The sequence below is a fragment of the Myripristis murdjan genome, chromosome 9 (genome assembly GCF_902150065.1).
Source record: "Myripristis murdjan chromosome 9, fMyrMur1.1, whole genome shotgun sequence".
NCBI lineage: Eukaryota > Metazoa > Chordata > Actinopteri > Holocentriformes > Holocentridae > Myripristis > Myripristis murdjan.
Genome location: NC_043988.1, coordinates 102,166 through 126,086, shown reverse-complemented (window position 1 = coordinate 126,086; position 23,921 = coordinate 102,166). Strand labels below are relative to the sequence as shown.

The following is a 23,921-nucleotide window of genomic DNA, read 5'->3' as shown; positions in this document are numbered from 1 at the left end:
AGCCTCCTGGAAACACTAGCATCAATCATGCCGAAACTAATTTTTGAGGAGATTAACAAGAAAGCTTTTTTGCCTTTGCTATCAGGAGGTCATGACAGTGTGGATACCTGATAGAAAATGACACTCTTACCCCTTTCCACCAAAGCGGTTCCAGGGCTGGTTCGGAGCCAGTGCCTGACTTAGCACCAGTTCTTTGTTTTTCCACCGCCGAAGCACGGGCCAAACTGTTTCCAAACTGGTTCCAGGCAAGCACCAACTTCCAGCAGGGGCTAAACGGGAGCCAGAGAAAGAACTGATGATGCGACCCCCTACGTCATTGGTGGGCGGGGTTACAGACCCAAACGGGAACAGCAAATGCTATAAACGTGGTTAAGCAGTAAGCCCCGAGAAGCCGTGGGTTACATTTATTTTACAACGGCAAGGAATGCAGCTCAGCCAATCACATTTAAGGATGGGAAGCACCTGTTTTATAACTAAACATAGTTGTCATTCGTTCTGGCCACGAATACGACGGGTAGGAAATAATTGCAGTTTTCGCCTCTGGATTGCAATGTAGGCTTCTAAAGACACGAGCAGTATTTGCATCGCTAATAAATCCAGATACTGCTACACCTGGGGCCAGAAACTGTATCGGGAAAGCAGCGTTATATGCTTGACTGAGACATGGCTTACGAACATCATCCCCGACTCACTGATGAGTTTCACCGGCTTCAGGACAATACGGGTGGACAGAGACAGAGACGCTGCAACCACTGTATTGTATGAGTGTGCAATTTTATGTGTTGAAGTGATGAAGCTGCCGTGACAATGTAATTTCCTGCAAAGGATTAATAAAGTATCATTCATTCATTCATTCATGTTGGTTATTGTGATTCCGAGCAAGCGTCTCTTGCACCTACGTCATCATGTTTTCCGCTGACGTAATGACATGGATCTGACTTGGCTCCGGTTGGCTCTTGGCCGGTGGAAAAGCAAACCGGTTATTCATTGGAACCAGTTAAGCACCGGCTCTAGCACCAGCACTGAACTAGCACCAGGTTCTTTTTGGTGGAAAACATTTGGTGGATCCACATTTTTGCGAAGATTTGGGCTTTTAAAGGCTGTTGTCTTAAACTTTTGATCAGCTGATGAACAGCCTATTTAATGGTTGTTTGCAATAAATTGCTTACTCAAGTTTTTTTGGGTCTCACTCCCATTTCTTCTTTTTGTATTTTCAGATTCAGATTCACTTCTTAATCATATAGTGGTGGAAAAACGTTTTCGGACACCCCATGCATTTGTGAAATATTGCATTAAGAATCACTCTTAGGTCTTCAAGTGCAATTTCTTTTAGTACAGTCACAGCCAAAATACTAAACAAATCCTAAAAAAGCCATTAAAAACTTCAAATTGATTGGTTTCATAAAAATACATTGAAATTTTGAGTATTGGGTCATTTTGGTACCAGTGATGAAGGTCGTTCTTTTTATTAAAAGACACAATTTTTGTTGCCAAGCTTCGTGTTTATATAAAGCCAGCACATTTGAAAGTTCTTCAGACACAAAAATGGCTAAAACAAGGAACCTAACGCAGGAAACATGCCTGAAGATAAAGATTCTCAGCCAGGAGGGTACAGCTGCCGCCAGATAGCCAGGAAGTGCAGATGCAGTCCTTCAGCAGTTGGATACACTCTGCAGAAATACAGACGAACCAACAGCTTGGAAGACAAACCAAGATCTGGGCATCCAAGGGTTTCTTCAGCAAGAAATGACCGCATCCTGATCCGCATGTGCAGGCAAAACCGCCGAATGACATCACAGGAGCTTCAGCAGCAGTGGTCAAACCAAACTGGTGTCCAGTGTTCCACCCGCACTGTACATGGCCAACAAGGCTTAAGGTCCTACAAGGCTATCAAGAAGTCCCTGATCAATGAGAGACAGAGGTTAACCCGGCATCGTTGGGCCCAGGCACACAAGAACTGGACAGCCAGGAACTGGAAGAAGATTCTGTTGTGAAGAATTTAGTTTTGTTAGTTTTTCTTGTAAACAATAAACAAAAAAAATATATAATTTGCATTTGTTTGTATCTGTCTAATGCAGCCACACATTTTGAAACACCAAAAAGATTTTTTCCACAAATATTTCATGATAATATTTGAAATTATGTAAAATTTTAAGGGTGTCCGAAAACTTTTTTCCACCACTGTATAAGGAAGAGCAAAAATCTTAGGTCTTGCCTCTCATCGACACCAGCAGCAATAGTAAACAACAATGAAAAATAAAAGCAATAAACTTAGTAAAAACATTAAGACAATTAAAACACTACCAATAAATATGTATAAGGAGCAGGAGTGACAGTGTGTTAGCAGTGTTCAAGAGGCATTCAACAGTCTGATTGCTTGAGGGACATAAACAGTCCTTAAGCCTACTGGTCCTGGCTCTGGGGCTTCGGTAACGTTTGCCGGACGGCAGCAGCTGGAAGAGTTTGTTGTTGGGGTGGCTGGGGTCTTTAATGATTTTCCTGGCTTTGCTGATGCAGCAATTGTCATAAATGTCCAGAATGCATGGGAGCTCACAGCCGCTGATCTTCTGAGCTGTTCTGACCACTCTGTGTATTGCCCTGCGGCTGTGAGCTGTGCAGTTTCTAAACCATGCAGTGATGCAACCTGTTAAAACACTTTCAGTGGTGCTCCTATAAAAGGCACGCAGGATGCTGGGACCCATGCCAAACTTCTTCAGCCTTCTCAGGTGGAAGAGACGTTGCTGGGCCTTCTTCACCACCTGGTTGGCATAGGTTTCCCATTTCAGGTCCTCCGTGATGGTGACCCCCAGTAATCTGAACTGACTCACCCTCTCCACAGCAGTACCTTGAATGTTGAGGGGGGCCCAGCTCCTCCTTCTTTCCCCTCCTGAAGTCCACCACTAGCTCCTTTGTTTTGGTCACGTTGAGGTTGAGGTTGTTCTCCGTGCTCCACCGTGCCAGGTTGTTGACCTCCCTCCTGTATGCCGACTCATCGCCGTCAGTGATCAAGCCCACCACAATTGTATCATCGGCGAACTCAGACAGGAAGTCCAGAATGAGCTTGCACAGGTCTGGGGGAAACCAAGGTAGATGAGCTTGATGACCAGTTTTGAGGGGACTATTGTATTAAATGCTGAACTGTAGTCAATGAAGAGCAGTCTGGCATATGAGTTTTTGTTCTCTAGGTGGGTGAGGGTGTTGTGGCGAACAGTAGTTATAGCATCATCAGTGGATCTATTTCCGCGATAAGCAAACTGATGATGGTCAAATGTGGGAGGGATCATTTTGCAAATCTTGCTTTTTATGTGCTTTTCAAAGCATTTGCTCACTATGGGGGTAAGAGCAACAGGGCGCCAGACATTTAAGAATGACACTTTGCTTTTCTTTGGCACAGGCACAATTGTAGATGATTTAAAGCAAGATGGAAATATGCAGAGAGAGAGTGAGAGATTGAACATGAAGATGAACACACCCGCCAGCTGTGCTGCGCATGTTCGGATCACCCGGCCAGAAATCCTATCCGAGCCGGCTGCTTTCCGGGTATTAACCCGGCTGACCATTCTGCACACTTCATCCTCAGTGATGCACAGGTCACTGGGCATGGTGGTGTTGGTGGGGGAAAAGATGTCAGTTAGCTCTGGGAGTTTGGAGTTGGTGGATTCAAACCGGGCGTAGAAATGGTTCAGCTCATCTGGCAGGGAGGCAGATCCTTAGCTCCACAGCTAGGTCTGGCTTTAAGATCAGAGATGGTGTGAATGCCCTGCCATACACTGCGCGCATCATTCCTACTGAGCTGGGTTTCAATCTTAGCCTTGTACTCTCTTTTTGCTGATTTTATTGCTTTCCGAAGGTTGTAGCGTGCCTTTTCCCCCTCCTCTACATCTCTGGAGGCAAAAGCTCTGTCCTGTGCAGTGAGGGCAGCTCTCACTGAGCTATTAATCCATGGCTTGGTTTGGTTTGGGAAGATTTTAATGGTTTTTGTTGGAACAATGTCCTCAACACACTTCCAAATGAATGACATGACCGTGTCTGCATACTTTGAAGCTCTACTTAGAACCTTCTTAAGATCCAACAGTGCAAAATGTAAATTCTTGCAATTTTTCAACTGGTCTTAAGATTTTGATCAGGAGTGTGTATATATCTATATATCTATATATATCTATATCTATATCTATCTATCTATATCTATATAGATAGATAGATAGATATACACATACACACACACACACACACACACACACACACACATACACTACTCACAAAAAGTTAGGGATATTCGGCTTTCGGGTGAAATTTCAGGATGAACCTAAAATGTATTATAACCTTTACAGGTGAACTTAATGTGACCTTCTGTAAACTTTTGAATGCACATGTCCAACTGTTCAATGTTTCAGTACTTTTTGCACAAGTTGCTGTTCTCTAACAAGGAGCTTAACGGCAAAATTCACATCAGGTGTTTGATCCATGAATCGACCAATAAATTTCCTGGTTCAATTAGAATTGGTATTTAAACAGTCCTCTTCATCATGCTGTTCACATTTTGACATCATGAGACCAAGACAACACCTAACAATTGATCAGCAGCACCTCGCCATTGCGAGGCTTCAAACAGGATGTTCTCAGGCGGAAGTGGCCACTGAGCTTAGAGTGTCACAGAGTGTCATCAGCAGGTTGCAACAGAGATACAGAGAGACTGGAAGAGTCACAGAAAGGCATAGAAGTGGACGTCCTTTGGCCACATCCCACACTGATGACCGCTTCATTGTGAACAGTGCCCTGCGGAACCGGATGATGAATGCCACTCAACTCAAGGCACGTTTAAGGGAGGTGAGAGGCACCCAAGTGTCATGTCAGACCATTCGAAACCGTTTACATCAGCATGGTCTGCGTGCTAGACGACCTGCAAGGGTACCTGACCACACCACCAGGCACAGGTGTCATCGTCTTGCATGGGCCAGGGAGCATTTACGCTGGACGAGGGACCAGTGGGCCTCAGTGCTGTTCTCTGATGAAAGCCGATTCATGTTGAGCAGAAATGATGGCCGCCAACAATGTTGGAGACGTCACGGAGAGCGCTATGCATCAGCCACTGTTGTCACCAGACGAGCCTTTGGTGGTGGTGGTGTTACTGTGTGGGCAGGTGTGTCTAGTCAGTACAGAACTGACCTACACTTTGTGAATGGTACAGTGACAAGCCCATACTACCTGAATAACATCATTAATCCAGTCATTGTGCCCCTGCATGAACAACACAGGCCTAATTTCATCTTCATGGACGACAATTCTCCAGCTCATTGAGGTCGCATGATTAGGGAACAGCTGCTGGAGACTGGGGTACCTCAAATGGAGTGGCCTGCACTTTCTCCAGACCTGAATCCCATAGAAAACCTATGGGATCAGCTGAGTCGCCGTGTAGAGGCTCGGAGCTCTGTACCCCAGAACCTCAATGACCTGAGGGCCGCCCTTCAAGAAGAGTGGGATGCCATGCCTCAGCAGACAATAAGTCGACTTGTGAACAGCATGAGACGTCGTTGTCAAGCTGTAATTGATGCTCAAGGGCACATGACAAGTTATTGAGACATTGACATTTTTTGTTGTGGTATATCCACCACTGATGTTGGCTTTTGTTTCAATGAATTGTTTGAGATGAGGAAATCACCAGTGTATGCTTCTACTTAAATGCCCTACTTTCATGATATAATATCACTGTAGCGTGAACTTTTTACATTTTTCCATAAATTTCACCCGAAAGCCAAATATCCCTAACTTTTTGTGAGTAGTGTATATATAGATATATACATAGATAGATAGATACAGATACAGTACACGCCAAACACACCTTCTCATTCAATGCGTTTTCTTTATTTTCATGACTATTTCCATTGTAGATTCTAACTGAAGGAATCAAAACTATGAATGAACACATGTGGAGTTATGTACTTAACAAAAAAAGGTGAAATAACTGAAAACATGTTTTATATTCTAGTTTCTTCAAAATAGCCACCCTTTGCTCTGATTACTGCTTTGCACAATCTTGGCATTCTCTCGATGAGCTTCAAGAGGTAGTCACCTGAAATGGTTTTCCAACAGTCTTGAAGGAGTTCCCAGAGGTGTTTAGCACTTGTTGGCCCCTTTGCCTTCACTCTGCGGTCCAGCTTACCCCAAACCATCTGGATTGGGTTCAGGTCCGGTGACTGTGGAGGCCAGGTCATCTGCCGCAGCACTCCATCACTCTCCTTCTTGGTCAAATAGCCCTTACACAGCCTGGAGGTGTGTTTGGGGTCATTGTCCTGTTGAAAAATAAATGATCGTCCAACTAAACGCAAACCGGATGGGATGGCATGTTGCTGCAGGATGCTGTGGTAGCCATGCTGGTTCAGTGTGCCTTCAATTTTGAATAAATCCCCAACAGTGTCACCAGCAAAACACCCCCATACCATCACACCTCCTCCTCCATGCTTCACAGTGGGAACCAGGCATGTGGAATCCATCCGTTCACCTTTTCTGCGTCTCACAAAGACATGGCGGTTGGAACCAAAGATCTCAAATTTGGACTCATCAGACCAAAGCACAGATTTCCACTGGTCTAATGTCCATTCCTTGTGTTTGTTGGCCCAAACAAATCTCTTCTGCTTGTTGCCTCTCCTTAGCAGTGGTTTCCTAGCAGCTATTTGACCATGAAGGCCTGATTCGCTCAGTCTCCTCTTAACAGTTGTTCTAGAGATGGGTCTGCTGCTAGAACTCTGTGTGGCATTTATCTGGTCTGTGATCTGAGCTGCTGTTAACTTGTGATTTCTGAGGCTGGTGACTCGGATGAACTTATCCTCAGAAGCAGAGGTGATTCTTGGTCTTCCTTTCCTGGGTCGGTCCTCATGTGTGCCAGTTTCGTTGTAGCGCTTCATGGTTTTTGCAGGGATGCAAACAGCGCGCCGAAAAGCGCAACTCGCTTTTTTCGTGGCCATTTGGGTGACTTGTGTGAATCGTGCAGATCCGATGACTTTTTTTTTTAGGTGGTGGTGGGGGATTGTCTAACAAAGTGAAGAGTTCCTACTCTGCGCTATTTTCACTGGCTAACAGCTGCACACTGGCTTAGCTTGTCTATTCAGAGAAGAGGTATCACTTCGGCTTATTTTTCATATTCAATCTGTGTTATCACATGCATACTACTGCTCATTCATTGGTAGTTGAATTGTTAGGTCTGTTTGATAAGTAATTTACATTTTTAAAACAAATAATAATTTAACATATTGTTAAAATATTAAATTAAAAAATTAACAAATGTCTGGAGTCACGCTTACTGGTAAACATCCACTCCTTCAAGAAAATTTATTATGTTCTACAACTCATAAATATACACTAACACTACATACTGACTGTTCACCCTGCTGCCGTCAGGCAAAAGATAAAGAAGCATTCGCTGCCATACCACCAGACTACAGAGCAACTTCTTCCCTCAGGCTGTGAGACTTCTAAATGTACCATCTGCACTCCTCCATGTTTAATAATTTTATTTTATTTTTTATACAATCAATTAATCAGTCAAGAGGGAACCACATTTTAATTTCATTATACAACCTGTTGTATAATGACCAACAAACTTCCTTGTATCCTTGTATCCTTGTACATCTATAGATATAGATAGATAGATATATGAACTCAGATTTTTCTGAGTTTAATAGTAGAAAATTGCTGGCCATCCAGGCTTTTAAGGCAGGCTTGAAGTTTGCTTAGCCGATGAGTTTCATCCGGCTTTACGGATACAGCTGAGTGTCGTCCGCGTAACAGTGGAAATTTACAGAGTGTTTCGGGATAATATTACCTAAAGGAAGCATATAAGAAATGAATAGAAAAGGACCAAGCACAGAACTGTGTGGAACACCATATTTTACCTTTCCACAGGAGGAGGATTCATTATTAACGTGATCAAACTGATGTCAATGTAATAAATAGGACTTAAACCAGATTAATGCAGTTCCTTTAATGCCAGTTAATTTCTCTAATCTCTGCAATAGGATGTGATGGTCAATAGTATCAAACGCTGCACTGAGATCCAATAATACAAGTACAGAGAGAAATCCATTATCTGATGCAGTTAGGAGGTCATTAGTAACTCTAACCAGAGCTGTCTCTGTGCTATGGTGCGCTCTAAATCCTGACTGAAAAGTTTTCAAATAGTTCACTGTGCTGTAAGTAGCTACAGAGCTGATTAGCGACTACTTTCTCTAATATCTTTGAGAGAAAACGGAGATTAGATATTGGTCTATAGTTGGCTAAGACATATGAGTCAAGAGTAGGTTTTTTTGAGAAGCGGTTTAATTACAGCTACTTTAAAGGACTGTGGCACGTAACCTGTCGATAGAGACATATTGATCATATCTAGAAAAGAGGTGCTAACTAAAGGTAATACTTCTTTAAGCAGCCTGGTTGGGATAGGGTCTAGGAGACAGGTAGATGAATTAGAGGAGGAGATAAATGAAGTTAATTCCAAGAGGTTAATCGGGGGGAAAGCCTCTAAATTAGTATCTTTGACAGAGGTCTCTAAAGGGGTTGGGTTAATGCCAATTGTTGGTAGGAGGTTATCAATTTTGTCTCTAATAGCTAGAATCTTATCATTAAAAAAGTTCATGAAGTCATTACTGCTGAGAGTTGTAGGAATACAAGGATCAGTAGAGTTATGACTCTTTGTAAGTCTAGCTATGGTGCTAAAAAGAAACCTGGGATTATTTGTCATACTTATGACCTGCACAAATGAGAATATGCTCAGACATCATTCCATGTCATGAGAATGGAATGGTCCAAAATGAATGGAAACACAAGAGTGTAAACAGCTGCATAAAGTTTTGAATGATGCACAACAGCACATTTGTTTGTGCATGAGCACGTATGTGGCGCTGGTTGCTATGCCACCGATACAGACGCTATTAAAGAAGTAGTTTTCCGTTCTGGCGCACTTTTTCTCTGGCAGACAATACAGGCTGTATTTTCTCATTTCATCTTATTTCACCTATTACCTGTTGTGTGTGTGACTTCACATGGGATTTTATAATAAATGTATGACAATACTGAATTGTCTTTGCAAGAGTAGTGCATATCCCATGATGTCACTCATATAGATTTCTAAATACATACACCTCCTGTCCGTTTAGAAAATCATGTGCTTCAGTTTACAACAGTTTTGGTGTTTAACTGCAGAAAAAAGAAAAACAAGCCGCTGACATTTACGGCCTGGGAGGAGATAGATTTCGTTCAAAGCGAAATTTTGGGCGAGAACGTGACTTTCAAACGCAAATTGCAGACTTCCTGTTGGTTTTAGAGGGGGGGTGTCAACGCGTGAATTGTAGGCCTTGATGAGACCTACATTTCGGCGTTGGTTTGGTGTTTCTATCACATTCCTGTGGGCCGCAGCGGCTGCCTTTGTGTGCCTAGGTGGCGCTACCGAGCCCATTTTTGCACTTAGGGGGTCCGTTTGTCCATTTTATCAAATTTTTCGCCAGACCTGGCCTGCGTGCCGAATTTGGTGAGTTTTGGAGCATGTTTAGAGGGTCAAATTAAGGTTTACTTTGACGTAATAATAATAAAGGAGAAGAAAAAGAAAGAAACGAAGCAATAACAATAGGGCTTCGCACTGTTCCAGTGCTCGGGCCCTAAAAATCGCCTATTGTGGAAAGCAAAAACATCATATAGGCTCTCTGCCAGTTTTTAAACACACCTGGTACTCCTAAACTGTAGGATATCTCTCTCTATGCCTGGGCTTTTTTAACGATATCACGGTATGACTGCAGTTTAGTGTCACACAGCTCTGCATGCAGAGAGACAGCCATGATGATGCTTTCCTCTATTTTTCTTGTGCCTTTCCAATATTCTCTCCTATTGGATGCGCCGAGGTGACGTCACAGGGCGCTGCGCCGAAGTTAAAAAATTTCAACTTGGGCGCAGCGCCCTGTCCAGCGGTGGCGCCGTGTCCCGCGGCAGTGCCCTGACCCGTGGCAGCGCCCTGTCCAGTGGCAGTGCCAGCCTCGCGCTGCACCCTCCTCGGCGCAGAGCGGAGTGTCCTGGTGCCAAGCGATCACATACACAATGAATGGCTACGGCGCCGAGGTCGGAACTGAGTGTGCGCTATGTGAAAGCCCCTTAAGAGTCCCTTCACTATCACTTTAAATTTGTGGTTGGATTTGTGTGTGTGGATAAAACGAGGAGTACTAAAGAGTAGTAGTAGTGACCCCTGATGGGACTTAGCTGTAGTGTATAAAAATGACTCTCTGCTGATCACTTTCTGCCGTTAAACATTTTTACTAAACTACTGTGCATCATTTAACTTACAAAGCACGACATGCAACATTTACATCTTCTGCTAGCAACTTCTGTTTTTCTTTTTTTTTTTCTTTTTTTTTTCTTTGTTTTTTTTTTTTTTTACAACTTTCCTTGTCAATTTCAACTGTTGACCATACATGACTGCCACCTTGTGGTCTGTATCAGTACTGCGCACAGTTCTTTAACTCTAAATGTCACAACAAACTGTTTGTATGTTTTTATGAACTATAACTGAATAAATTACTGTATGCATGAACTAAAGGTTACAACAACCCGTCTTCCCTCCTACAATGTTCCATAAATCCCAGGACCCAACAGTTGCCATTCCCAGAGGAACACTGATGGCGATATTCTGGACTACTTTATCCTACCTCATCATCTCTGCTACCATTGGTACATCCACATCATCCACCTTCACCTGTCAAGGATTAAATACAGCAACATGGGGGTCTTGTATTACTCTATTGGGGCATAGTTTTTGAATATTATTATTATCTTGTAATAACGCCGTGCTTAATAGACAGCTACTTAGTAAAAGTATTACTCATTTAACATAAATATTAAACTTAAAGCCAACTGGTTTTATTGCGGGCGGCACGGTGGTGCAGTGGTTAGCACTGTTGCCTCACAGTGAGAAGGTCCTGGGTTTCACTACAATGGTTTTATTGCAAGCTGAAGTAATTTATAGAGCCCACTGGCAAAAACAATAAACATAAATTAGCTTGATTAATTATTCACACACCCAAACAGTTATCATCAACAATAATAACAGTGCTAATAATAATATATGCATGCGTGATTATTATTATACTGATAAGCATTAATTCAACAGTACAGAATGCATGTAGAGCTCTACCTTAATGTATATAAGAGTGATGTGTTTTTCTATGTGTCTGTGTTCACGCATGTTTGCATGCATTTTTCCGTCTGACAGGTGCCTGTGTGGTGCGGGATGCATCTGGCCTGGTGAATGACACCTCACTCACTACTGATGACTGTGTTGGTTTGGCTTGTCAGTATGGATGGGACTTCACGGACTGCATCAACAATAACACATGCACCTATGGCATCAGTAACTACTATCAGGTTAATGCATGCACACATACACACATGCAAGTCTGAGCATCTTGACTTCAATTATTGACTTCAATTTGGCATTATTGACTTCAATTTGGCGAGTATTCTCCTCTCCACCACCTGCTGGACAGGATCAAGTACAGACCCGATAACAGAGCCTGTCTTCTTAATGAGATTATTAGACCATCAATGTCATCCCCATACTCCTCACAGAAAGCATTCCAGTCTGTTGTTTCTAAACAGCCCATAAGTGCTTCATCTGCCTCAGGAAACCAGTGTTTAGATGTTTTGGTGGTGACGGGCAGCCTTTTAACAGCTGACATGGTAACAGAGACATGGTTGTAATCACCAGACATACAGATGAACGAATCTGGATACTTTGCTTGCAGCCTTGTGATGACAGTGTGCACTACATCACAAGCCGCTTCCGCATTGGCAGATGGAGGAATGTAAACAAGGATGGCTTGCACCACAGTGAACTCTCTTGGCAGATAGTAGGGTCTTAAGCTGACAGCCAACAGTTCAACGTCCCTGTTACATATCTGTTCTTTGATGGTAGCGTGTTTAGGATTTCACCACTTGTTATTAACGAGCAGAATGAGCCCCCCATCTCGCTGCTCACTGCTCACACTAGTCTCTGTCTGCTCTCAGCATCTGGAAGCCAGTGAAACTGACCAGAGAGTCAGGGATGCAGTCCGTCAACCATGTCTCAGTCAGGCATATTAGGCTGCTCTCCCGATACACTCTCTGGCTCTGGACAAGAATCTCCAGCTCCTCAAGTTTGTTGAACAAGCAGCAGACATTTCCCACGCTCTCTGAACTCGCTTCCTATTCCTCTTCACCTGGCACGAGTTCCGCGATGACTCTGCTATAGTATTTCCACAGGTACATCATGTCTAATCCCGAATTTAGAATATTTTGCCAGATTTAGCAGTGTCTGCCGAGAGTATGTAGAGGCAGTTGCTGTTTGGGATTCACATGCCTCCACCTGCGATAATGACATCAGATACATTTCGATGGTAATTAATCCAGTCTTCGAGATCAAAAAAAGCAGTCAGTAACAAAAAAAAGTGTGTTGTTGTTAGGAGGTCATAAAACACCATAAACACTCAGACTTCACAGAGCTGCACACCACAGGCTGCCGTCTCACTGGCGCCATGTCCAGTCTTGTCCAGTCTGTTTCTTACCAGTATCTGTGCTTCACAGCTGTTTGTAGGGTGTATGACAGGTTTCTCTTATGATTGATCAAATATACAGCCCATTCTCATTACCAGGGTGACAAATACCACAGCTTGATCACGCCCCTCTGTGTCTGATACCAAGTTTAGAGGCACCCTTTGGCATCAGTATGATATGTGGTGGATGGTGGTGTAGTATAAAGAGTGAGAAAATCTGCAAACGGAAGCAGTCAGGGTGGATAGTGGGCATGTAAATCACAGGACCCTCACGCATGAGTCCCAAGTTCAGCTTCCAGCAAGACCTTTCCTGTGTGGCCAAGACAGTGCCCAGTTTGCATTTTGTTGCCCAAACCTAGCTTTTTCCTAACCCGAACCAAGTGGTTTTGTTGTCTAAATCTAACCATACCATCATGCAAATAGCTGGCAACTTACAAAATTATGGAAACAGCCCCATTCCCTGATTTTGTTTGTTTGTTTATTTGTTTGTTTGTTTTTCTTGTGTGTGTGTGTGTGTGTGTTTCCCCCTTCTCTTTCCGCTATATAGACCATCTTATACTGTAGTTATAGGCTATTCAGTCATATTGTAGCGATAGGTTATCATAATAACTATCACTACCGAGGATGATTCACACTCCCCGCTGTCATTAACGGAAGGCACGCACACACACACACACACACACACACACACACACCTCCATTCATGAGCCCCACCTTCATTCACGAGCCCCGCTGTCATGAACACACCTCCATTAATGAGCCAATGGCGGCCGTCCTTCCCGTTTTAAAAGCCGGGGGAAATTCAAAATGGCGCGGCTCACAGTATAACGGAGGAAGAGGTGAGGCCGTCCTGCCGAAGTACTGAGCAGCGTTTCTTGCGTCTCCAGTTTTTTTTCTCCTCGCAAAAGTCCGCGTATGTTTCCGGAGTGTCCGTCGTGAGAAAAGACCCGGGTGGAACAGAATCCCTGGAAGCTGGCGGATCGCTACACACTTCTATTACCAGCGGATGTACAGAGGGAGAAACACACGGACGGGACTGACGTTACGCACGGACGGGACTGACTGGACTGGACTGGACCAGAGCCCGTCTACGACGAGCCTTGCCACTCCCATTGTATCAAACTTGGTTGCAGTTCCACCGTAATTCCACTGGGGGTGATCGCGGGCGAGTGCAGAATGAATGGGGCTCTATGGGGCTAAACGGCTAAATTTGTCTCTTACTCCTGTTTATGGTTGAAAAATCACAAATACTGTTGTAGTTTCTGAAAGTCCAGTATGGATTATAGGTTAAAAGTGAAATTAGCGAGAACTTATATCCTTTCAGTTTCCTACAGTTTGGGCTGTTGTTGGCCATAACACGCTAGCATTTGCTAATGAATGCTGATTGGTCAGTGACGGACTTGCGGCTGTTTACGACGAGGGATCCCACTTGATGGCACCCGAAGACCAAGAGAAACGGGAAACCCCACTCTTAAGGAGGACTTTTCCATCAAAGTTGATATTTGTGTGTACAGAGAATGTCTAATACAGCACAGGCGGGCTCTCTGAGTGTCTCCGTCTGCTCTCCGGAGACGGGCTCTGGAAATCACCGTAAAGCAGCACCTCTCAATGTGTGACGTCATCACACTTTTTGAATGGCTTTTTAGAACATATAGGTGAACTTAAAAAATCCAATATTCAGCTGAGTGTATTTTTTTAGCCCCAACTTTTGAAAACAGTATTCAAATTACTTGACAAAAAATTATTTCCAGAGAAAAGTGGATTTTTAGGGGTATAGCCCCATAGACTCCCATTCATTCTGCACTCGCCCGCGAGCGCCCTCACATGGACAGAGGCATGTTTCCGAGACCCGGAAGTTAGACGAGAGTGACACTTCTCCCCATATTAGAGATTCTCTGACTGGACTGGGCTGGGAGGTAACTCCGGTGAATCTGGGGGTTTATTTCTGTTGCCTTTTTCTCTTTCATTTTTTTTTGTTTGTAACGAACTGAACTGAACTGAACTGAACTGAGCTGAATTTATTTATTTATTTTTTTTTTTGAAATTGGGAATGAGTTGAACTGATTTACAGAAAGAGACTGTGTGAGGATTTTTGGTTGGGGGGATTGGAAATTGTGGACTGGATTTTTGTTTTTCTGGATTGGACTGGCGGTTGATTTCTTTGTTGGTTTTTTTTGTGTGCTGCTGTTTTTGCTGTGCTGGTTTATTGGTTGATTATTTGCCTGTGTTTTGCCGCAATATATTTTGATTTGAATTGAAAATTCCTGGTGGTGTTGTTGTGTTGTTTGGATTGTTTGGCTTTGGGTTCTGTTCTTTTATGGGTTCAAAAAAGGGGTTTTATTTCTTTTCCTCATTTTTTTTGGATCTTATGTACGGGGACGACCTGAACAAAGAAAAAAAATACTGACTCACACCCTGATCAAGTATTGTTAGGCGCTGACCTAACTGGCACCCCAAAAACGCAGTCGTACCGTTACAATATTATTCCTTTCTCAAAACAGCCCGGTCTATTTTATCTCACAAAATTTAGACTTACTGTGGAGACTTTTTGTTGGACTATATTTACTTGAAGGTTGACATTAGGTTAACTCACAGAGTTTAGGGAGGTTTCTTTATACTCCTTTACTTATTGACACTTCATTCACCTTCTTTATTTCTGTATATAACAAAGGAAAACCCCAAACAGAAATGTAGTGTGCATGTGTAGGCCTACTTTGAAATGAATTAAACACTGAACTATGCAGGCCTATTTGAGTCCTTCCCGTATTTGTGTAAAATTAATAAAATAAAAACTAGCCCACTTTAATATAAATAAAACATACAGTCGCAGCTAAGCAGCTTTAAAAAAGTAAACATAAAATTAGGAATGTTTGTGACTAAAGTCTATTTCAGTGTGCTCTCATCCTCTTCTGTTTTTTCTCGGCCACGTACAGCAATCAACCGAAGAACATGCAAAAAAAAAAAAAAAAAAAAAACTACATCAGCTCCGGGTCTAAAATAAATGTTTTTCTGTAAAATAATAGCCTATTAAATGCTAGTGTTCTCACCTGTTTAAAGTGACTTCTGTTTCTGAAGATCGCTGCAGATCTTCTCTATGTCGGGGCTGCAAGATATGACTTTGATCCTCACACAGGACTGTAGGCTCTCATTTGTGAGGCGGGAGCAATATTTTGACTTGAAGTTCATGCTCGAGAAAACTTGCTTGCATAAGTATGTTGAGCCAAAGATGGACAGGACTCCAAATGCATACTTTTTCATGTTCATATACGTTTCGGGAATGGCATTCCATGTTTCAAAAACATGTTTGTTGGATTTGGGGAGGTTTTCACTATCACTCAATATCACTTGTTCGGAAAATGTCTTTCAACGTTACATTTTTTGTTGTTTGCTAATTTCTCGCCACATATCAAGCACACAGGTAAGCCAGTACCGTTGGCAGTGAAGGCAACTAAATCTGTCCACGCAGAATTAAACTCTCTATTTTCTTCTGAGACTTTTCTTTTTTTTGGAATTATTCATGGTTAGCTTACTGCGAGGGTCTCAGACTCAAGAAGCCGTCTGCACGTAAAGGTGAGGGCTATAGACGTGGATGTGACGCATATTTTAGTCGACAAATTATTGAATTTTTTAAAAAATTCGAAGTTAAAGTATCATCTCGAACTCCAAGAACTGTGCAACAAAATAAACAAAAATAAAGTAAAAAATAAATAAAAATTAAATTAAGAAATAACCATTATTCATTTTCATGTTTGTTTTTTTTTTGTTGTTTTTTTTTTTGTCAAGGACAAAGGGAGCCACTACAAGGAGGCTGAAGAGCCGCTTGCAGATCCAGAGCTGCAGGTTGCCGACCCCTGTTCTAGCCCATTTGAAATCTTTATCCTCTGACACCATGTTCCTTCAAGAAATTCATTTAAAAACAAGGCTAAGGAGCAGGTGGATTGGGCAAACTTTTATCATTCTTCCTTTTCTATCAAAGCTAGAGGTCCATCTGTCAACCAAAACAGATATAAAGGGTCGCTACCTTATTGTTGCTGGTGACATTAAATCCTATAACCTTGATAAATACAAAATTAAAATCAGTCAAATCAATCAAAATCTTAAGACCAGTTGAGAAATTGCAAGAATTTACATTTTGCACTGTTGGATCTTAAGAAGGTTCGAAGTAGAGCTTCAAAATGCAAAAAGAAGAAATGGGAGTGAGACAAAAAAAATTAAAAAAAAGTTGAGTAAGCAATTTATTGCAAACAACCATTAAACTGAAATAGGCTGTTCATCAGCTGATCAAAAGTTTAAGACCACAGCCTTTAAAAGCCCAAATCTTGGCAAAGATGTGGATTCAGTGTCATTTTCTGTCAGGTATCCACACTGTCATGACCTCCTGATGGCAAAGGCAAAAAAGCTTTCTTGGTAATCACCTCAAAAATTCGTTTCGGCATGCTTGATGCTAGTGTTTCCAGGAGGCTAGTGGGAATGTTGCTCCAAGTGGTGAAGATGGCTTTACGGAGGGCATCCACTGTCTGGAACTGGTGTCCTTTTTTTTTTTTTTTTTTTTTGAAATTAATAATTTTATTGAGAGCTTTTTACATTTCATTTGCCATTCTGACTTACCATGTCAATTTTCCATGGCATGGCTCTCATTTTTCTTGTATATATACACATATATATCACAGCAATCTGTATGTGACAATATGTTCAAAACAGAAGAATAACTTTCACAATCAAACAAACAATGTAGCAGAAATTTAAAAAAAAAGAAAAGAGAAAAAAAAAAAACTGGTGTCCATTTCTGTAAATTTCCCTTGCCATCCAATCCCAAATGTTCTCAATTGGATTTAGATCAGGGGAACACGCAGGATGGTTCAAAAGAGTGATGTTATTTCTCTGGAAGAAGTCCTTTGTCAGGCTGGCATTGTGAACTACAGCGTTGTCTTGTTGAAAAACCCTTTCATTACCACACAGACGTTGGCCTTCAGTCATGAGGGATGCCCCCTGCAACATCTCCACATAGCCAGCTGCCGTTTGATGCCTCTGCACAACTTGAAGCTCCATTGTTCCATTGAAGGAAAAAGCCCCCCAGATCATGATGGTGCCCCCTCCACTGTGCAGTGTAGAAAACATCTCAGGTGGGATCTCCTTGTTATGCCAGTAATGTTGGAAGCCATCAGGACCGCCAAGGTTAAATTTTTTCTCATCAGAGAATAAAACTTTCTTCCACCTTTCAATGTCCCATGTTCGGTGCTCTGGTGCAAACTCCAAACGGGCAATTTTGTGCCACTGAAGGAGACGAGGCCTTTGAAGACATTTTTTGTTCTTAAAACCCTTCTCTCGCAGATGCCGTCTGATGGTTATGGGACTGCAGTTTGCACCAGTGACAAGCTTAATTTGGGCCAAGGATCGTCCTGTGTCTTGACGGAGAGCCAATTGGATCCCCTGGCTCAGGGCCGGGGAAATTTTTTTGGGTCTACCACTTTACTTTTTTGTTCCATAACCCTCAGGATCTTTTAGGAAGTTAAAAATGACTTAGTGCGTCCAACCTCAGCAGTAGTGGCACGCTCTGAGGGCCTTGTTGTTGGGCCTTGCTTATGCAGCTCAACAATCCGACTGCGTTCAAAGAGAGAAAGCTTTCTAGCCTTTGCCATCAGGAGGTCATGACACCTCCAATCACCCAGGTGATTGGAGGTGCGCGTCAGAGAGCCACTCCCCACCTTGGAGAGCTCCTCCTATGTTCAGTATTTAATCTTAAAACTATTTTGGTTTCCTGTATCCATTTGTATATATTTAATGTTTTCATACATTTGGCATGTTCATTAATTTGTTTTGTGTTTTTCACAATTTTGTATTATTATGTATCACTAGGAGCCTAATTGGCAAGCTGGTGCGCAAGACAGCTCCTCCCTATTTAAAGATGGCTTCTTGCCACCGTTCGGCATTTGTCTGAGGAAGGTCAAAGGACCGAAACGTCACACAATAAACACTTTTTGCAAGTTATTCAGTGTGCGGGATTCTTCCTCCTTTAACACTAGAGTCGGGACCCACCACTCCCAGTCCGACGCACCTGGAAAAAATGGATGTGCGGAGACACCTCTCCATGTTGAATCTGGTACAGACATATCACAAATCAGTCTTATTATTGGAGGAGATTTGGACCCTTACTCGGACAGCTCCTCAAAGAAACAGGCCTCCCACTCTAACACAAGGAATTTTTTAAATGCATATATCAAAAATTCTAAGCTATCTGATGTGTGGAGATTTTTCCATCCCACAGATTGAGACTATTCCTTTCACTCACATGTACATTATGCTTATACCCAAACTGACTACTTTTTAGTAGACTCCAAATCATTGCCTAATATTCATAGCCCTAGATATCGTGATAAACTTATCTCTGATCACATGCCCCTCACATTCATACTTCATTTAAATGGTCTGCACTCTTCTCGGCCGTTATGGAGAATGGACTTGTTAATGACCCCAAATTTTCTGAATATCTGAACATTCAAATTAAAATATTTTTTAAGCCAACAACAGTCCAGAGACATCCCCTTGTTTATTGTGGGAGACTCTAAAAGCATATTTAAGAAGCTGTATAATCTCTTATTTAGTGGTATAAATAAGCAAAATAAAGCTAAGGTTTTAGAGTTTGAAGAACAATTCCACTAATTAAATGAAGAAAACGCATGAAACACATTGAATAAATATAAACAAAGTGTTTAGCTGAGGCTCCAATACAATCAAATTGTTACAGCAAAAATCTCAAAATCATTCCTTTTCCTAAAACAGAAGTATTTTGAGTTTGGGGAAAAAACACAGAAACTGCTTGCCAGACAACTACGCAAATTAGAAAATGATCGCAAGATCCACAAAGTCATATCCAAACAAGAAACTTATCTTACTTCAGTGAAAGATATCAATATGCATTTTAAAGAATTTCATGAAACTCTATACTCCTCTAAAACAACTGCAGGACCTCTTGATATGGAAAATATCTTTAAAAATATTAAGCTTCCCACTCTTACACATCACCCCTGAATAGCTAAAAGAAGCAAATCAGACCTTAAAAGAAGGCAAAACACCAGGCCCTGACAGGCTCCCTAGGAGTTATATAAAACATTTGCCAGTACACTTACACCTTTTAAGCTTGATATGTACAAACAGTCTCTTGAAAATGGATCTCTTCCACCAACACTTAATGAATCTGTTATAGTAATTATTCTGAAGAAAGGCAAGGACCTGGAGGGGGTTGGAGGATACAGGCCTATCTTTCTCCTTAATGTGGATCAGAAAATATTGGCTAAAATATTAGCTAACAGACTTAGCAGGTATATGATTATGCTGGTTGACCCAGATCAATCCGGATTTATCCCTGGTAGAAATTCTTTTTCCAATCTTGGACGCCTTTTTGATAGATAGATAGATAGATAGATAGATAGATAGATACACTATATTACCAAAAGTATTCGCTCACCCATTCAAATGATCAGAATCAGGTGTCCTAATCACTTGGCCTGGCCACAGGTGTATAAAATCAAGCACTCAGGCATGCAGACTGTGAAACAAGACATTTGTGAAAGAATGGGCCGCTCTCAGGAGCTCAGTGAATTCCAGCGTGGAACTGTCATAGGATGCCACCTGTGCAACAAATCCAGTCGTGAAATTTCCTCGCTCCTAAATATTCCACAGTCAACTGTCAGCTCTATTATAACAAAATGGAAGCGTTTGGGAACAACAGCAACTCAGCCACGAAGTGGTAGGCCACGTAAAGTGACGGAGAGGGGTCAGCGGATGCTGAAGCACATGTGCAAAGAGGTCGCCGACTTTCTGCACAGTCAATTGCTACAGAGCTACAAACTTCATGTGACCTTCAGATTAGCCCAAGTACAGTACGCAGAGAGCTTCATGGAATGGGTTTCCATGGCCGAGCAGCTGCAGCCAAGCCACACATCACCAAGTGCAATGCAAAGCGTCGGATGCAATGGTGTAAAGCACGCCGCCACTGGCCTCTAGAGCAGTGGAGACGCGTTCTCTGGAGTGATGAATCACGCTTTTCCATCTGGCAATCTGATGGACGAGTCTGGGTTTGGAGGTTGCCAGGAGAACGGTACATTTCAGACTGCATTGTGCCGACTGTGAAATTTGGTGGAGGAGGAATTATGGTGTGGGGTTGTTTTTCAGGAGCTGGGCTTGGCCCCTTAGTTCCAGTGAAAGGAACTTTGAATGCTTCAGGATACCAAAACATTTTGGACAATTCCATGCTCCCAACCTTGTGGGAACAGTTTGGAGCGGGCCCCTTCCTCTTCCAACATGACTGTGCACCAGTGCACAAAGCAAGGTCCATAAAGACATGGATGACAGAGTCTGGTGTGGATGAACTTGACTGGCCTGCACAGAGTCCTGACCTGAACCCGATAGAACACCTTTGGGATGAATTAGAGCGGAGACTGAGAGCCAGGCCTTCTCGACCAACATCAGTGTGTGACCTCACCAATGCGCTTTTGGAAGAATGGTCAAAAATTCCTATAAACACTCTCCTCAACCTTGTGGACAGTCTTCCCAGAAGAGTTGAAGCTGTAATAGCTGCAAAAGGTGGACCGACATCATATTGAACTCTATGGGTTAGGAATGGGATGGCACTTCAGTTCATAGTATGAGTAAAGGCAGGTGAGCGAATACTTTTGGTAATATAGTGTAGATAGACAGATAGATACTTTATTCATCCCGCAGGAAATTCGCATTTTAATAAAATGTATTATGGCATTCGACCAGGTAGAATGGTCTTACTTATTTGCCATGCTGAACAAATTCAACCTAGGAGATACATTTATTTCATGGATTAAACTTCTTTACAAAAATCTCAAACCTCATGTATTAACTAATGGAATGTTATACTGCCACTTCAGTCTGTTTAGGGGCACAAGACAGGGTTGCCCCCACTCGCCACTACTATTCTCGCTGGCTATCGAGTCCCTTGCAGAATCAATTCGTATAGATCCGAATATTTATAGGCTTTAACATCACAGATACACCCAATAAGATATCACTATATGCAGACGACGTTCTTTTATTCACTACCAAACCTCAATGTAGTATCCCTGTTATACTGGCTAAAATAAACTTGTTTGGAACCTTTTCAGGTTATAGGATTAATTGGACCAAAAGTGAATTAATGTCTGTTGGGTTAAAAGATTTATCTTTGATACAAAATTTCCCATTCAAAATTTCCTCTCAGACATTTACCCTATCTTGGAATTAAGATTACCAAAGAATTCTATTGTCTTTTTAAGGCCAATTATCTCCCTGTTCTGGCCAAATTACAAGCTAATATTCAATTTTGGAGATCGTTCCCTAGTTCAGTGATTGGTAGAACTAATACAATTAAAATGACATTTCTTCCTCAGTTGCTGTACCTCTTCCAATGCCTCCTTGTGTTCTTGCCCAAATCATTTTTCTTTTTTTTTTATATATTTTTTTTATTTATATCGTACATACACAGAACATATCCTCTCATGCATACATATACTGACTTATACTGCAAGCTCACAATAATTATAGTGGTAAGTGACGATAATGTTAATAATGCTAACAATAATAACAGCAATGACCTGATACAAATATCACGAGTATTTAAAAGAAAAAAAATAATAAAAATAAAGGTAAAAAAAAAAAAAAAGGAAACAAAAACCCTCGTACTCACACACACCCACACCCACACACACACACACACAAACACACAATACCGAGTTCCTTTGAACTTATGTTGTGGTCTCTGCAGCTCTCGTTTACAGGGAGTCATAGATTAAACTCCATACCTGCAAAAAGATTTTCTCTTTCTTGTTGTCCTCCATTATTGCCCTTTCCATATTCAAATAATATTTCATCAGGTTTTTCCAATGTAATATGGTGGGGGCTTCGGTGTTTTTCCAATGTTGGAGAATTAATTTCTTAAAAACTAAAGATGAATATAAAATTTGCCAAGTCGCTGGATATCTTAATCTCCCCATACTTTGAAAAATACAAATTTCTGGTGATAATACCACCTTTGTTTTGCAAACTACTGCCAACCATTTTTCAATGTCCTCCCAAGTCTTTCTAATTTTCCCACAGTACCAAAAGGCATGGATAAGGGAGTCACTCTGCTTACCACATTTTACACACAGGTCAGAGTAGCTAGTATCAAACTTATGAATTTTGTCTCTACTGTAGTATATCCTTGTCATTAATTTATATTGTATTAAACGTAAATTTTCATTGGTGGTTACTTGATATGTTAGTAATAGGCCATTCCTTCCATTTTGTTTTTGCATCTACTTTCTTTAGATCTTTATTCCAATAATTATATATCTTCTGCAGCAGTTCCTCAGTGCTTGTTACTTTAATGAGGATGTATACATTTCCTAATAAACGTTTCTTTTTACCCCTCTTTTTTAAGATCTCCCCTATTTCTGTTGGAGGTCCCTGTCCGATGTCAAAATTCTCTGTTAACCAACTTCGCAGCTGAAGATATCTAAAAAAATTCTGTGTTTTTTAGTTTATATTTGTCCTTAAGTTCTTGAAATGAAAGTAGTGAGTTGTTATAGACCATGTCTGCTAGTTTATGAATTCCACATTGAATCCATGTATTCCAATGCAGTGGAGAGTTTTGAATAATTACCGATGGATTATTCCAAATTTGTATGTTTAGTGGAAGCTCTACTTCTTGACCTAGTATCTTTTTAACTTTCCTCCACACATTTAAAGTACTTTTGATCCAAAAAATTTACTATTTTGACCTTCTTTTTGGAGAAAAGGGTTAACAGTAGATTACTTGGTTGTAATTGATGATTTTCAATATCGATCCATTGTTCCTCGTTTGGATTGTTAATTATCCGATCGATGTAGAACATTTGAGCTGCATTATGGTAAAGCTCTAAATCATATAGACTGAGACCACCCTCGTTTCGTGGACATTGCAATAATTTTCTCTTTAGTCTATGAGCTTTATTGGACCATATGAATGATGTAGTTAGTGAGTTTATCTCTTTAAAAAAAGTATTAGGTGGGGTTAGAGAAACAGATTGAAATATGTATAATATCTTTGGCAGCCACATCATTTTAAGTAGGTTTATTCTGCCTATTAGATTAATCTTCAAATCAGACCATCTTTCAATATCCGATTTAAGATTTTTAATTAAGGGTAAGAAATTTTCCTTATATAACTGTAGCTTATTTGCACTAATAAAACATCCTAGGTATTTAATACTCCTTTTTTGTATTTTAAATTGCTTTAAATTTCCCAGGTTAATTTTACTATTTCCTATTGGCATTAGTTCAGTTTTACTTTCATTCATTTTATGACCTGAAAATTTTGAAAATTCTGTAATG

At 41.4% G+C, this 23,921-nt stretch overlaps 1 protein-coding gene across 1 annotated transcript in view; it reads left to right on the top strand.

Annotated features, from left to right (window-relative positions):
• The window catches only part of slc12a3 (solute carrier family 12 member 3), a 163,448-nt gene that overhangs the window by 69,348 nt on the left and 70,179 nt on the right, over positions 1-23,921 (top strand). The window contains exons 9-10 of the mRNA XM_030060541.1: positions 10,620-10,704; positions 11,246-11,397. Coding sequence (XP_029916401.1) covers positions 10,620-10,704; positions 11,246-11,397 — 237 coding nt within the window. The remainder of the gene's footprint in view (positions 1-10,619; positions 10,705-11,245; positions 11,398-23,921) is intronic.